General features: G+C 33.3%; 1 protein-coding gene and 1 long non-coding RNA gene across 3 annotated transcripts in view; one reads left to right on the forward strand and one right to left on the reverse strand.

The window, feature by feature from the left end:
• The window catches only part of LOC116777801 (tetratricopeptide repeat protein 28), a 42,193-nt gene extending 28,626 nt beyond the window's left edge, over positions 1 to 13,567 (forward strand). Inside the window, exons 17-42 of one of the 2 annotated variants that reach the window (XM_032671520.2) lie at positions 73 to 195; positions 269 to 474; positions 664 to 843; positions 1,008 to 1,152; positions 1,496 to 1,598; positions 1,980 to 2,116; positions 2,469 to 2,646; positions 2,862 to 2,988; positions 3,787 to 3,944; positions 4,017 to 4,115; positions 4,693 to 4,814; positions 5,357 to 5,472; positions 5,827 to 5,954; positions 6,167 to 6,349; positions 7,921 to 8,027; positions 8,188 to 8,295; positions 8,370 to 8,451; positions 8,532 to 8,629; positions 8,795 to 9,018; positions 9,255 to 9,419; positions 9,622 to 9,777; positions 9,855 to 9,958; positions 10,422 to 10,569; positions 10,839 to 10,990; positions 11,125 to 11,244; positions 11,450 to 13,567. In XM_032671520.2, coding sequence (XP_032527411.2) covers positions 73 to 195; positions 269 to 474; positions 664 to 843; positions 1,008 to 1,152; positions 1,496 to 1,598; positions 1,980 to 2,116; positions 2,469 to 2,646; positions 2,862 to 2,988; positions 3,787 to 3,944; positions 4,017 to 4,115; positions 4,693 to 4,814; positions 5,357 to 5,472; positions 5,827 to 5,954; positions 6,167 to 6,349; positions 7,921 to 8,027; positions 8,188 to 8,295; positions 8,370 to 8,451; positions 8,532 to 8,629; positions 8,795 to 9,018; positions 9,255 to 9,419; positions 9,622 to 9,777; positions 9,855 to 9,958; positions 10,422 to 10,569; positions 10,839 to 10,990; positions 11,125 to 11,244; positions 11,450 to 12,612 — 4,632 coding nt within the window. In that variant the 3' untranslated portion in view covers positions 12,613 to 13,567. The remainder of the gene's footprint in view (positions 1 to 72; positions 196 to 268; positions 475 to 663; positions 844 to 1,007; positions 1,153 to 1,495; positions 1,599 to 1,979; positions 2,117 to 2,468; positions 2,647 to 2,861; positions 2,989 to 3,786; positions 3,945 to 4,016; positions 4,116 to 4,692; positions 4,815 to 5,356; positions 5,473 to 5,826; positions 5,955 to 6,166; positions 6,350 to 7,920; positions 8,028 to 8,187; positions 8,296 to 8,369; positions 8,452 to 8,531; positions 8,630 to 8,794; positions 9,019 to 9,254; positions 9,420 to 9,621; positions 9,778 to 9,854; positions 9,959 to 10,421; positions 10,570 to 10,838; positions 10,991 to 11,124; positions 11,245 to 11,449) is intronic. The other variant, XM_032671522.2, reaches the window with a different exon arrangement.
• On the reverse strand, positions 9,907 to 11,158 carry LOC133319960 (uncharacterized). Its single transcript, XR_009753425.1, has 3 exons — positions 11,129 to 11,158; positions 10,095 to 10,203; positions 9,907 to 9,992 (listed from the first exon to the last, which is right to left on the reverse strand). It is a non-coding gene; the product is annotated as an uncharacterized LOC133319960 (long non-coding RNA).
• Positions 13,568 to 15,725: the final 2,158 nt, after the last annotated feature.

Below are 15,725 nucleotides of genomic sequence, written 5' to 3' on the forward strand. Positions count from 1 at the left end.
TTTTTAAATATTATTTATTTTACTAGATGTTCCTTACTAGAAACAAACTTCTCTAAATGTAAAATTTTACAGGAACAATTGGAAAGGGCTCAAGAATTACAAGATTGCGCCCTTGAAGCTCAAGCTTACGGTAATTTAGGTATTGCGAAGCTAAATATGGGACATTATGAAGATGCTATTGGTTACTTAGAGCAAGTACGTAAAAACGATTCATTTTCTTATTTTATATAAAAAGTTTTTATAACTAATGTATTGAAAAATTACACAGCAATTAGCTATCTTAGAACGGATGAATACACCAACATGTCAGATAGACAAGGCTCGGGCCCTTGGTTCTCTTGGCGATTGTTACGATGCTCTGGGTGACCCTGACGAAGCAGCTAAGTACCATGAGCAACACCTGGCCGCTGCGCTCAAGTTGGACAACCCCAGGGAACAAGAAAGAGCGTATCGCGGTCTCGGCTTAAGCCATAAGTAAGTTGGTTAATATCTAATAAATATACAATAACAGAAAATTTATTCTCATTAATACTATTCTATTTTCATACTCACTTAAAAATCTTGATATTTATAACAATTTTAAAACTTGCTAGAACTCGTAATTACGGTTAAAAAAAATGTTTAAATAAACATTTTTTTTTATATCAATGTGTTTTGTTTTAGATCCGTCGGTAACTTGCAACAAGCTCTCGTATGTTTGGAGAAGCGTTTGGTTGTGTCTCATGAACTTGGTATCCCAGAAGCGAAAGCCCAGGCGTACGGTGAACTCGGCGCATTACACATTGCTCTTAATAACTTAGAACAAGCTGTTTCATGCTTGGAACACCAGAAAAATATTGCTAGGTTAGTTAATTCATATTCCTTTACATTACATACTTACCCATTTACGTACCGATCAACTAAGCTAACAAATTATTTTACTGGGAATATTTTATATCAATAATATCAAACATAATATCTTTAATATAATTTGAATCTTTGTTATAATGGTGTCTATAATAAAACAGGGAATTAAACAACCAAATAATGGAGGCAGAGGCATGTCACTCACTCGGCGTGGCACAGCATGCACTTGGAGACCACGCGTCGGCCGTCCGACATCACCGCGCTGAACTTGAATTGGCGCACAGACTGGGACTAACACACCTACAGGTGAAATAAAACCGGGAAATTTCTTATCACTCAATGATTTGGCATCTGCGAATGTAGTACGAAATAATAATTAAACGAGGAAACGACATGATAGCATTTAGCAAGTTGTCACCACTATATCACTATAATATAATTCAAGGTGTATAAATACAAATTAATTTATTCGTACAAGTTAAAAACGACGTCCCTGTGGTTTTTTATTAAGAAAACCTAACATTTTCTTAAAATAATGAAAAATGTTAGTTTCTATTATTGTAGTTATGCGATGGTGTAAAATTGTATGTCGTGTGAAGGTCTTTGAACCAGAAGACTATAATTTTGAACATGCACGTGCTTATTCCAGGCCCGAGCATGCGGCGGTCTCGGCACCTCACACGCAGCACTCGGCGCTCACGCCGAAGCTGCTCGGTGGCACGAAGCAAGACTACGACACGCTACTGCTGCTGGTAACACAAACATATATAGTCGAAGATATATATACATATATAATATAAGTTTTCCCCATTTAGAAAACAAATTTACTAACTCTTTATCTACTCGACATCAAATTTATCCTTATAATTATTTAACCTAGGCGCAACAAAAGTTTTATAAGTTCTAATAATTAATTTTTCATTGTAATTCCCCTGGACGTAAAATATATTTTAGCAAACCAACAGTTCAAAATTAAAATCCGGTATTTATTACAAAAAAATCTATTCTATATTAGAATCATGTATAAAAACTGTTTAAAAGCCAATAAAGCGTTGTCAGCCAATGTCGAGTAAGGAGGTTGAATGTTGTTTTGAGAAGAACAAATACCCATGTATCTAACTTAACCATCTTAGGTGATACTCGTGGCAGAGCCAATGCTCTCGCTGATCTTGGCCGTTCACATCTCGCCATGGGTGCATGTGGGAGTGCTGTGTCCTACCTACGACAAGCATTAGTCGCCACTGAGGGTCTGGCTGACGTTGATGAAGAGGTAATTTTATACCTATCTTCAGTTTGTTCAAAATAATTTTCTATAAAAATATTATTTAATTTTATAAGATATCATACGAATATTTTTCACTTATCACTAATTTAAAACTAATACTGTATTATTTACCTTTATTTTAGATATTATCTAAATTGAGAGATAAATTTACTAGTTTAGTAAAATGAACCAAATGAGATATTGAATAAAGATTTCTGATGCAAAAATATGACCTACATAATATATTTAGTTTTATAAAAAAATCAGTACACTTAGTCGTAGCCACAAGTGACAATAGACAAGTAGTGACAATAGACAAGTAGATGAGAAATGTATAAATATTTAAAAAATCATTCAGGCACGAGTACGTCATAGACTTGGTTTCGCTTTGTGGGCATCTGGTGAGTTAGAAGAAGCAAAGGAACAACTCCATGCGGCCCTCAGCGCTCTGGAGACCAGCTCGGAAAGACAAAGAGACAGAAAGACCGCTGCTCTCTATGTATCAACACAGCACGCCTTACAGAGAGTTTTCGTTGGTATGACTTTTGAAATTATAATATTCAACTCAGCATTGGTAATTTCAAAATCAATTCATCGGCTTCTATTATTACGACGCTAACAATACAGAATTTGACGCAAGAAATATATTTGAGATATCAACGACATTATTTATAAATTTTTATCCGACTTCACTAAATGTGAAATAATGATATATAAGTTCTAGAGTGCTATTTATCATGTCATATTTCAGAACTAGGCCGTCATCACGAGGCCCTAGTGATAGCTGAACGTGGCCGGTGTCGTTCCCTTGAAGCGATGTCTGACAAACCGACGAGCGCGCTCAATCAGGCCAATTTGGAAATACATACGGCACAAAGGTGACATATTACGACATTTACTGACAATTAAATCACTACCAGAGATAATTAAAGATACATTTAGTAACTACTTGTTAGTATACCTGTTACCCTGTTACCTGTTACCTGTTACCTGTTGTTCAATGAGATTTACGGATTCAGACAAATTAATAAAGAATCTTAAACTCTTTGTTTTGTAATCTTGTTTGATATCATTGAGTGTTGCAACTTAATAAAACACAATAATAATGTTTCAAGCATTTATTTTCATTGTATTATCCATTTAAAATGTTGGCTTGCGCTTATTTCAAAATTACTTACTGTGGCTGACGTGTTATATTTCGGAAGAATTCTGTATTATAATAATATATCTTGTATTATAAGTATTGTTTTTTTTTTTGGTATTTGATAAATATGATATTGAGCTCAAAACAAAATTTTCTGCGAACTGTTTCATAGTCCAAATATTGATGCTAGGCGAATTGCTATTGCTTATTTGAGAAATGTTGCACCTCTTAATGTATGCGAATTGTAATTTATTTGATTTTAACAATAGCATCATAAATGCGAAAGTAATATTTGAACTATTTGTATGATTTGTTCCTATAATTTTCATTGGTTTAGTTGCTAGTGACAAATAAAAGATGACAATAATTTCCAGAACAAATTTTGCAAAAAGCGAGAAGGCTATCTAAAACTTTAAGATGAATTGAAAATTTAACTATCTATCTTTAAAATTGATAAGATATATTTTTTGGATAACGTAATACGAAACTGTATTTACAAGGCACATACTTAATTAACTCTCGTTGATAACAGCAGGAACATATCAGAAGATAATAAAGATCGCCCGGAGCCCTGGAGTCCCTCAACGGTTGAACAAATACTGGAAGTTGTTAACAAACAGAAGGCTCCCGTCCTGTACTTCAGTATTGCTGCTGGGAGACTATACTCTTGGTTACTGCAACCACATAAAGGTTAAAAAAACTATAACAATTTATTTGCAACTATTATTTCGCTTGATTGCTAACCAATTTTTATGTCCTTAGGTATACTAAGATTCCACCAAACCTGTCTGACAGAACAAGCAGAAGATAGCGATAACAGCTTACCTGATATCAGCCCAGATGACCTTCAGACTGATACAAGTTAGTTTTCACCTAAAACCTATATAAGAACAAGAATGTAGTTAAAATTTCTATGTATATAAATTTATGTAACAGTTTTAATAAGCATATCAATTATAAATGATGTCGGTGACCGAAAATTTTATGTGAGGCTAGTTTATACAAAATCATGTTTTGTCTACGATGGCTTCAAAACTGGTCTCAGAAAGAAATTTAATAATAAGACATATGATAATCAACCGACAATCTCATCTATTCCACCAAAATATCCACTGTCCCATAAAATATCCAAGAACTTTCATCAAAATTATAGCCTATGGCGTATTTGGATATCTTAGCTATATTACTGACAAGTTTCATAGTAACCCTATAAGTAGTTTCCGCGCGCAAGCGCAACAAACATACATACCCGTTCACAAATTTTTGCATATATGATGTTAGAATTATTTTAGGTTAGAGGTTTAGAGTTTCTTGTTTGTTAATATAGTCATAAACTAATCTAAAAAAAACGCCCCAAAATACTTTTTTTTTCATAAATATATTTTTTTTGTCTTTGTATTTTTTGCTTAAAGATTAATGTAATAACTTATACGATCAGGTGCCGGTAGTTTGGAACGTTGTATAAAAGAATGGTCAGCCTGGTTGAAAACAGCCGATAAAAGAAACGAAGACGAGCTTTGGGAGAACGAGGAACGTCCTAGCACCGGCCTAACAAGAATGGTAATTAGAACATATAACAATATTATTTCCTATTTTTTCCACGTTTACAGAAAACAAAAACGTTACGTCGTTAAATTAATTTAATTAGCTTTGTCTTTAAGAATTTTATTGGTATGTCTATTACATGATTGAAATACTTATATTTTTTCTATAAATCGGAACATACACCTAGAAAATATAACCCAGGATCCATTATCAAAACATAAAACAAACAAAAAGCTAGACTAACGGCGAAAAATCACTGTACGAATTTATTTTATATCACGGATCATAAATATAGTGTCGCGTAATGAAATTTCACAAATAATACAAACTTATACTACAAGTGTATGGATGATTTTCTATGTATATGAATTAAATTAATAAAAAAAACTTTCAGATCCTAGGTCTCTTACAAGTTGTACCATTTAAGACAGTATAGCAATAACTTAAAAAACATACAAAACTATATATGCATATTCGAATGTTTGTCAGAGCTCACGATTGCTTCAAGAGAGAAATAAAGTATGGTGTGAAATAATAGTATGTTTTTTCTATTTCAGGTAACACGAAACCATTTACTGAATTCATCTAACTACTCCTTGAGTTCCCTATTCAGTGTCGGTTCTGTGGGCGGCTCCGTCGCGGGATCTGTAGCTAGCCTTCAAGGATCAACGAGGTTAGTAATAATGAATCAAAATTATTTTCCATTATCTGTGGGTAGACAGATCTAGAGTAGTGTACTACTACAGTATATATCTTTTTGCAAATTTATAATTTTTATCCCTTTCATGATTCCCGTGGAAACTCAAATAATTATAATCTTCTTTTTTTAATTCGACCGTTCGAATTGAATAATTCAAAATATCATGATTAGATGGTTCTCTTTGTAATAAATTCTGCATCTCTCTTAGACAAAAATAATTGATAACTACACTGTTTTATTTGTCACATTCTAATAATAGTTATCTTCATATGGAGTGAATTCTTATAAATAAAGTGTTTTCATTGCAGTAACATGTTTTCTTTCCAGGTCTAGCGTCCACGGCCCTCGTAAAAAGCAACCATCGTGGCAAGGGCCTCCCTGTCTCAATACCCTCTATCAAATGCTAATCGCTCCCTTCGAGGATTTACTGCCAACATCCTGTAACAATAACCATAGTAAGCATTTCTCAGATTAAAGATACAAAATATACAAAAATATTCACTATTTTTATTTCTGTTTTATAATCTAGGTTAAATAAGTCAGCTTTATTTTTAGCTATCTATTTTAAATTTGTCAAAACGTTTACAATGTTATAAACTTAAGTGCTATACTGGATATTTATGTGTGTATTTGTGAAGTAACTGATCGTTTCAAATGTATTATATAGCAGCGTCCCCGGGCCGTCGGGAGTTGGTGGTGGTGGTGCAGGGCGCTCTGTACGCTTGTCCTTGGGGCGCCTTAGCTGGAGACGCCCGTGAGCCGCTGTGCGAGCGATACGCCTTACTTGTGGCTCCGGCTCTCAAGCCACTCCGTCACAGACACGTAAAGACAAAGAGCGGCCACGAACAAGGTGGGCATATTATCGTAACATTGATATTAATACATCATGTAGAGAAGAATAATAAGTATGTTTAGCGCTAGATTTCATCGTACCAATACTTACGAATTGTTTTCCATTTCTTATTCTTTAACGTACATGAAAACTGTAATGTAAAAAAAGATAAATAAAAAAAAATTTAACACTCCGTATATAGTGAGCCTGTCCATAACTTGGGGACAGCATACTGTTTATTGAATTAAAAACGTATTGTGTTTCCATTACGCGATGATACAAATGACACTTTTTTAAATCGTATACATTTAACTGAAAACTTTAGGATATTAGCTAAAAATAACAGCCTTGTAACTCTATTTAATAATCAAAAATATTTTTTTTTAATCCAGACATCAAACTAGACTTCTCAATTATAAACTGCGTATTAAAAGTAATAAAAAATAAATTAAATAATTTAGATGATTAGGTGATTATTAAAACCTAAGCACATAATTTATTTTATTTACTAATCAACGAATCATCACACCAACGACAGATAAAGAAAAAAAAATTTGGAGCGATGGAACAAAATTTTTATTTAAACAAAAATTATGAAAAATATAAAGAGTAGGCTAATCCATGTATCTATATAATATGTATATATGTATGTATAATATGTATGTTAACAGACGCCTATCGCGTTACAGACATTAGCGTCGATACCAAGTCGTTAAATAAAAAAAAAAGTAAATGCCCTTTTGCATTAAATAATTAATTATTCAGATTATTTTATTTGTTTAATTCGCACTTCGCAGTTCTATAAACCTTATGATATATGTACTTATCGACGTATACATACATAGAAAGAATTGTCTTATTATAATATCTTTTTAATTAAAAATTATTTTCTATTTTTTAGATTATTATTTTTTCAATTCATATTTTGTTTGGCTAAACGACTTCAAGTTATATGGATTTTGATGTTTGGTGTGAAAAAATTTTATTCGTAGGTAGCACCCACAACTCACATTTCAGTTCGGTTCAGTTTAATGTTACAATCATTTTAGTGGCAACTACCTATGAGAGGAAAGATATGAAATGTAGTCAAATGCACCCCACGATTTTTACTCTGAATTAAATTATTCTGTTAATAACTTAAATTGTGTTATAATTGTATTTTGAGGTGATTAACTATGAATGATTGTTTGACCTTCTACTACTGTAATATAATTTATTTGTAATTGACTTTTTTTCTATTTTTTAGTTCGGTTATTTTGTTATTATTTAGCTGCAGACATGCGCAGACCGCGCACTAGCTCTATCTCTCACACTCCACTACAGAGGATCTATAAAAGAATTCCTTAATCCTGGCGGTCCTAATTAGGATGATGGAAAACTGTTATAAAATTATTGCATTGTCATCGGTCCTTGATACGTATACAAAGTTTCAGGTTATTCAGACTTCTAGAAACCGGTGAAAATTAAGCTCAAAAATTCCGTTACATACATACATACAACCCAAGCTAATAAAAGCGTGTTGAAAAAAATCTTACCAATCACTGAACTAGATATAGTTTCCATAAGTCTCTACTAAGATTGTCTTATAGGCGTTGGTTCAGAAGGCATGCGTTGCGTGGTAGCGGGCGTGCGAGCACTTCGTGAGGCTGAGCTTGTAGCGGACATGCTGCGGGTCACGCCGCTACTCGACTATCAAGTAATATTTACTGTATTTTTTGTCATCAGATCAGATACATGAGATATTTAAGAATAAGTATATTCATTCAACTAACTTAGAAATATTTATTCGTGATTTGGGATTATATCCTGACAATAGCTGGCAAAAAGTCATTATTCATTTATATCATTGCTTATAGGCTTCCAAAGAAGCAGTGTTGGCGCAACTACCACAAGCAGAATGTGTCCATTTTGCCACACACATTTGCTGGAAAACACCTGGTATTATACTCAGTCCAGGAGAAGTGGTAAGATTTTTAAGTTCGTTTTTTAATATTTATTTTTATTAAGTTTATTGTGATTATAAAAACATTTCTTTCAGGTTGATTCACAAGCAAAACGTCTTATGAATTCTAGTGTAGGTAGTGGAGGTGGGGAAACGTCTGCAGAAAATGAAGAAGAAAGTAAGTATATAGCAAAGAAAACAGGTCCATAATCTAAAAGTCTCCAGAATATTAAATCTACTGAATATTTATTTTTTCAGATACCGAACTGACTCCTAGCAATGAAGAACTTCCACCTTCATCAGAATTTATGTTGACAGCAACAGAAATCAGAAATTTAAAACTTACAGCCAGATTAGTAAGAAATTCCTTGATTCATTTCTAAATTAAAATAGATAGATAGATTTGTTTAAGACGATATAAGTTCTTGGATGCTACAAATAAATATTAAATAACGCAGTATTTCAAGTAAACCTATTTTTAAATTCAGTTGGTACATATCTAAAGCAAATTTTTTAAACAGGTGGTCCTGTCGTGCTCTCCATCGAGCGCCTTGCTTCAAGACTCAGATGAGCCGGATGCAGTCACAATGGCCGGAGAAGGAGTATCAAAACTTTGTAGAGCATTCCTAGCCGCTGGAGCTCAAGCTATACTTGTCACGTTATGGCCGGCACCACAAGAAACTGCTACTAAAATTTTATATAGAGCTTTGTACTCAGCATTACTCCAAGGCAGCAGAATCGCTAAGTAAGTGTATTTTTAATGATTAAGGTGTATTTTTATAAGCATATTGACAATACCAAAAAATGCTTTAAAAATATTATATTATGAAATCTAGGCGTCTGTTGCAGCAAGAATAAACTAAATATAGTCCATATTCTATGGTTTCGTGCTGTACTCGTATGTAGATAGTTAAAAACCTGAATTATTATACAATTATATAATCATTATTATTAAACTTATTGAATTAATGATTCTCTTAGAGCATTGGGTGACGCGATGCAGACGGTCCGCCACACGAAACACTTCTCACACCCAGCGCACTGGGCTGGTCTGTGTCTGCTGGGTGGCAATGTTCGGCTCAGTAACAAGGTAGCGCTACTGGGACAGGCGCTGTGTGATCTATTGGCCGCTCCCGATAAGTGCCGGTAAGTGAACCATTTGAAACTAGTGCTTTTTAATTAATACTGTGCTAGAGCAACACTGAAGTGAGTTTTCTTATGATGGTAATCCCGGATTTCGTCAAATGTTGTCTTAGTTAATTCTATATACAACACAAAAGAATAAAACAATATTCTAATTTTAACAGAATTATCGTTTAAAATAATATTTCATCATTCACTTGTTTAGGGACGCACTGCGAGTATGTCTGCACTTGGTCGAAAAATCCTTGCAGCGGATAGTAAGAGGTCAAAAGAACGCGATGTATACAACACAAAAGAGTATAGAAAACAAAGCCGGGCCAGCCACCGGCTGGCGGGAACTTCTGATGAGCGTTGGATTCAGGCAAGTTACGATTATTTTTAAATCTACAAGCGATACTACCATTAATTCATATCATATAATTAATGACTTAATTGTAGGTTTGAACCTGCCGCAAATGGAATACCATCAAGTGTCTTCTTTCCACAAAGCGACCCAGAGGAACGATTGGCACAGTGTTCTGCAAGTCTTCAAGCTCTTTTAGGTAACCACATCGACTAAGTGCCCATGTGAACGCTCTGAAATTTATAAACAATTTATATTGATAAAATATTATTTATACAATTTATGCTACAGAATAGAATCTAGATTGAAGAAAAAAATGTTTTCAAAAATTTTACCTTATTTCTTTTATAACATATCAGTGGTGCGTGTTTCATAGTTTTCTATTATTTAAAGAGTTCTACTTTAAATATAAAAATATTTGTCGACGAAAAACCTCTTCCCTTCCTATCCAAACATAAAGAAAATATACAGAACAAATACACAGATTTTTTATCTTCAACTTCAACTAGAGTTATCAAATCTTTTCATTTATTACAACTACAGCAACGTTATTAGTATATACTCATATTCCTCGATGAGTTTCTAATAGAAACAACAATGCTGGACACAACTCAGGTCAGAGTTTTTTTACGTATACGTGATAGTCTAAGGTCTACTTATAGGTTTGACTCCCACTACACTCCAAGCGCTGTCAAAGTTAATATCGAACGGGTCGGAAGTGTCGGACGACATTATTGGCGTGGTCCGCGCTGTCATTGCGCAATTCGCTGTCAAAGAAGGAGAGACCGTGGAGGTAGCTGTTAATGTCAGGTTAGTGATAAGTGAGAACATAACTTCTTTACATAAGTTTATTTAAGTGTCGGTGACTATTGTATTAAATAATGGATAATAATTTATAATGATAAGCGAGTTAGATATATCAATTTTGGAATCCCAACCTTCCCAATCCTTCGACGCTACGATAAAATTATAATTTTTATATTGAAATATTTGCGAAAAATGGTTACAATTTCTATGACAACTATGATACCATATCTGAAATTGTTATTTTGGTTTATAATAAACTATCGATTTTCCAGACTTTGGCGTGTTAACGGCTGCCACGAACTTCTGGCGTCTCTCGGCTTCGACCTGGCCGAGGTTGGACAAGATGAAGTCACATTGCGAACAGGAAAAACTGCCAATAGGAGACACATTCAATTCGTACTTCAGGCTCTCCTAGCATTATTCGGTACTTTTATATGTTGAACACACTTACGTTATTATTTTTTTGTGTACATAACAAAATCTTCTATTTTTATTATATTAAATTAATTTATTATATAAATCATCCCGAAATTAATTACAAATTAAATGTTGCTTTAGATACCCAAGAGGCACCCCGCAGTCTCAGTCTTGGCTCTAGCTCAAGTGTGGAGTCGCTCGCATCAGATGGTGACCTGGAGCAGCACTCAGACGGGGAACCACCACAAAGACAACATCGACGTTAGTACATAACCTATAGACTTCTGACATTCATTAGGATACAACCAAAATAAAATTAGATTGATTGTTTTGACACACCGAGAGTTTAGTTATAGTAAAAATCATACTTTTTCAAATAATCATCCAAAGGCACGTAAAAAAAATCAAATGTTATTGCTTCATGTTTTGAACTATTTAACATGGTATGAAATATGTCAAATTACAGAGGAAAGTGTGTCGTCAGTTCCACCGCCTCCACTGCCGTTGGGTTCCTGCGGAGGCGCCTTTACAATGTACGTCAGAGGATCGACATCAGAAGTGGGCAGAGGAGAGCCCGACGGAAGAACTGCACCACCCCCCGCACCTCCGCCTCCTAGATACCGCGGAGAAAGTGATGCCGCCTTCACACCTTCACCACCAGCTGCCCCCCCACAAACCACGTCTACTCCGCCCAGGGACGTCTCCTTAGCATTAGCTCATCAAACTAAAATAAGAACACTATACACGAGACGACCTCCGTCCACCGATGACTCCGATTGGGAAAGTTCCGGTCATGATACTGTACTACGACGACGACCAGAACATTCCCACCAGAGATATTTGGATGCTTTCTATGACTTAGCAGCCTCTACCCGCAGAAATGACGAGGAAAAGACTGACTCGATGAATCAGCCTTCAACATCGAAACGAACTTCAAGACAAAAAATGGGTGGCAGTCGGGACTCTATGGCACAAGTTAGACATATGAGTGGAGAACTAACTCCTACTATATCCGAAGTATATCACGAACGAAATATAGGCTTAGGACTGGCACCGCCATTAGCTGAATTACTTTTGGCTGAAGACTCTAAAACAGAAATGAGGGCAGCCAGCTCGAGCGAAAACTTGCTTTTACAGAATTTGGAGAAACTGGGGCTCCTTGGAGATTCCAGTGAATCTGATGAAAGATGGTGTAGCAATAACGGTTCAAGGCCGTGGCTCTCCGCAGCTCCTTTAGAAACTGACATCCAAAGCTCCGATCTGACAACCGCTGAGATCATAGAACTTAAAACTAAGTTCAAAAAAGAGGAGCCGAAGAGGAAAGAGGAAAACGTTTATGAACTTAAACCTAAAGAAGAAGCAGGGCCCAGTGGTATTGAGAAACGTTCGGTGTCTCCGTTCTCTGAACTATCAAGAAGAGACGAAGGTGATGGAAGGAGTATAGCGGACTCACATTCCTCTTACAAGGCTTTGGTGCTAAACCCTCGGACGCCATATTTGCCCGAAGAAGGGGAGCCTGGAATAAGTGGAAACACAGAAGGAGGAAAAACTCATCCCAGAGTGAGAAGACCTCCCGTTCCCAGAAACAGACCCGCCTATACCACCCTTGACTTTCCTTCTAACAAATAAATTTATAAAAGATAAAAGGACGACCTATACTTGTAGAGAAATATATAAAACGGCTATGACTTCTGAATATTATAGTAAAGGAATCTGTGTAAACTTACTGTATTATACCTCTTATTACTTTAGAGTATAATTAACACTTTACACTATTATTAGAAACAAAAGGATTATTTAGTATTTTTTATATATTATTACTTTTACGGTACCGTAATGTATGATTATTTATTTTAGTTTATCTTATACATTAATAACTTCGTACCTTAAGCCTAATACTTTTCTTGCCATTCATTACGTAAAAATGTACCTTACTTAATTTAATACAATAAAATACTCGCAAGGAATATATTACATTTAACAACTAACCGGCAGTTTTGTAATCGTATGTCACTGAGTTATTATTATACTCGTACTGTCAGATACAATGTCCTTGTCAGCACAAATAAATGCACACATCAAAATAGAAGTTAGAATAACAATATACTCGTACATATATTAGTGATTACTTATTAGTATTTGCATGTATATATACAATTTTACTTAGTTTTCAATGTATATAAAATATGTATTTGCCCCCGTTTTGTTCAGAATCACACATTTTTTTTGAAAAATAATATATAACCTACACTTTCATCCTTTAGTGTGAAGTCATAATAATAGACAATAATATAAACGCATCACAACTGTAACTCTGTATAATAAAAATAATAAAATTTTGATAATTTAATATATTATATTGTTTTGTTTTAAAACTACCACATATAGTATAATATATGACAATTTAAAAAATGTCGTTCTTAGAAATAAGTTACAGTCAGTCAGGCATCCAGGAAATCATGATTGTGTCTAGTCGTGACCCAAGTTGCCTACGCTCGAAAATAAATAAGACATCATTGTTGAGACGTAACTTTTCTTAAATGAGAAATAAATATAAGGCATTATTAACCTTGACATATGTTAACTGTTACTTTTATTTTAAAAGTGTTACCAAATTTTTAACTACTTACGAAACCGACTACGTGTTCATATATACATCATTCATTACCTCTATTTTATTATAATTGAGATATTAAAATAACATACGTCATGAGAGGGTAAAGAAAAATTTACTTGGATTTAATTGAATCTAAAATTTACGTGCTTTTATTTGAACAATTCTCATAAAACATTACACAATTCATATTTTGTATCTACTGGAAAATGATAAATTATCAACTATGTAATAAAATAAAGAGAGGAGAAATGTCTAAGGTAGCTAACAAGTCCAAGTTTACATTTTCAGGCTACATACGAAGCCTTCCACGTTTCTCAGGCAGTAACTGAGCTTAATACCTAATTAACAAACCTGATAATGAAAAATGACCCGTACGTAGCATGGATATATGTATATAAATATCTTGTCTGGCAACTGTCAGTTATAATATATAAATTTTTGCCAATTTTTATATTACATTTAATTTATTGCAAAATTTATTTAAGAACCACAACATTGGTTCTTTTTGATTAAAATCATCGTAAGTTTAATTGAGCTTTGTAATTGTGATCACTATCTTTTGTTTGAGTTTGCATTGTCAATATTAAACAAAACATTTCAAGGCAGTTTATTCACATACAATGATATTGACTTGGTTTTTATGGTTCCACGCCTCATCGGAATAATAGAAGCCTTTTTGCATAACTTTGTTGTCTATCAACTTCCTACTTTTCAGATATATAAATCACACATACACACTCACAGATCTTAATAAACATAAAATAAAAGCGGTTACTTATAATACTATAATTAATTAAAAGACTCAATTACAAATAATCCATTTAACATACTTTGACCCTTAGAATATAATTTTCGCTTACTAAAAATATTTAAAATTGGCAATAACTACGATCAAACTAAACTAGTGTTTAATAAAATTATACATTAGCTTATATAAGAAACTAGCACCACAGGTATTAAAATTGTAATGTTACTAATTACAGGAAAATAATCTGACGCAAAATATATGCAAAGTTTTTTAATTGCATCGAGAAATGACGAATTGGCGATGAAATAATTTATGAAATTCTTAAATATTTGGCAATAAGGGTAACGAGCGGAACGTGAATAAAATTTTTTGTATCGTTTAGTACACTTTTGGTTGGGTTTTTTTTATTGACTTGAATGATTTTGCTAAATCTGTTTTATATATCATTACTAGACGTATAATGTGTAGATATATCCCGTTTAATTATTAAAATGCCGATGTATTATAATGACATATTTGTAAATTAATATTTTGAACCATCGTAATTCGTATTTGAGGAAAATAAAGAGGTTTTAAAGGAAAAATGGAAGAAAGAATCGCGTCACACTCTCTGATTTTTACATTTACATATACATAAGAAGATAAAATTTTCTGTGTTTTAATGAACAAATTGATAAACTGGGATATTCCGTTTTGTTTTGTTCGTTATAACAAAAATGATTAGGAAAAATGTACAGGTGAAGATTAATAAAATAAAAAAATTGTTTTAATAATTGCGATTACAGTGGTACGAGAAATACAATTAGTATATACAATTCCTGTGAAGATAATTTTTTATATCAATATATAAGAATATATGTAAATAAAGCTGATAACTCTATAATACACATATATGTACAAGAAACACTTCCATTGTCATCAATCATACTGAACGATCGTGATTTGAAAGCGTGCAAAATGTCAATCTGTCCCAATATATTTAATGATACCATTTATTTCCGATATGTTCTCTGCCATTAATGTTTTAAATATTATTAGTATATATATAATTAAAGTTCAATAGGACAATGAGTTTAGTGTCCGAAATTACAGCGATTATGATAAACAAATTAAATAAATATTATATTTGACATATATTTATATCAATTATTTTTTCACGAAATATAAAAAGATTTAGTGATTTTTTTTAGTCGCAATTAACTATCCAATAATTAGTATAACTGATTGTCTTTTCTATATTATAAAAAAATACTCTTTAGAATTAATCAAAATTAAAGAAGCAGTTCGAAATTATTAGATTGTATCTAAACATTTTTAGAATGTTAAATTTGTTGTAATTCATAACATTCATAGGTAAGTGTTATTACGGAATAATTA

This window comes from Danaus plexippus, chromosome Z, assembly GCF_018135715.1.
Source record: "Danaus plexippus chromosome Z, MEX_DaPlex, whole genome shotgun sequence".
Taxonomy (NCBI): domain Eukaryota; kingdom Metazoa; phylum Arthropoda; class Insecta; order Lepidoptera; family Nymphalidae; genus Danaus; species Danaus plexippus.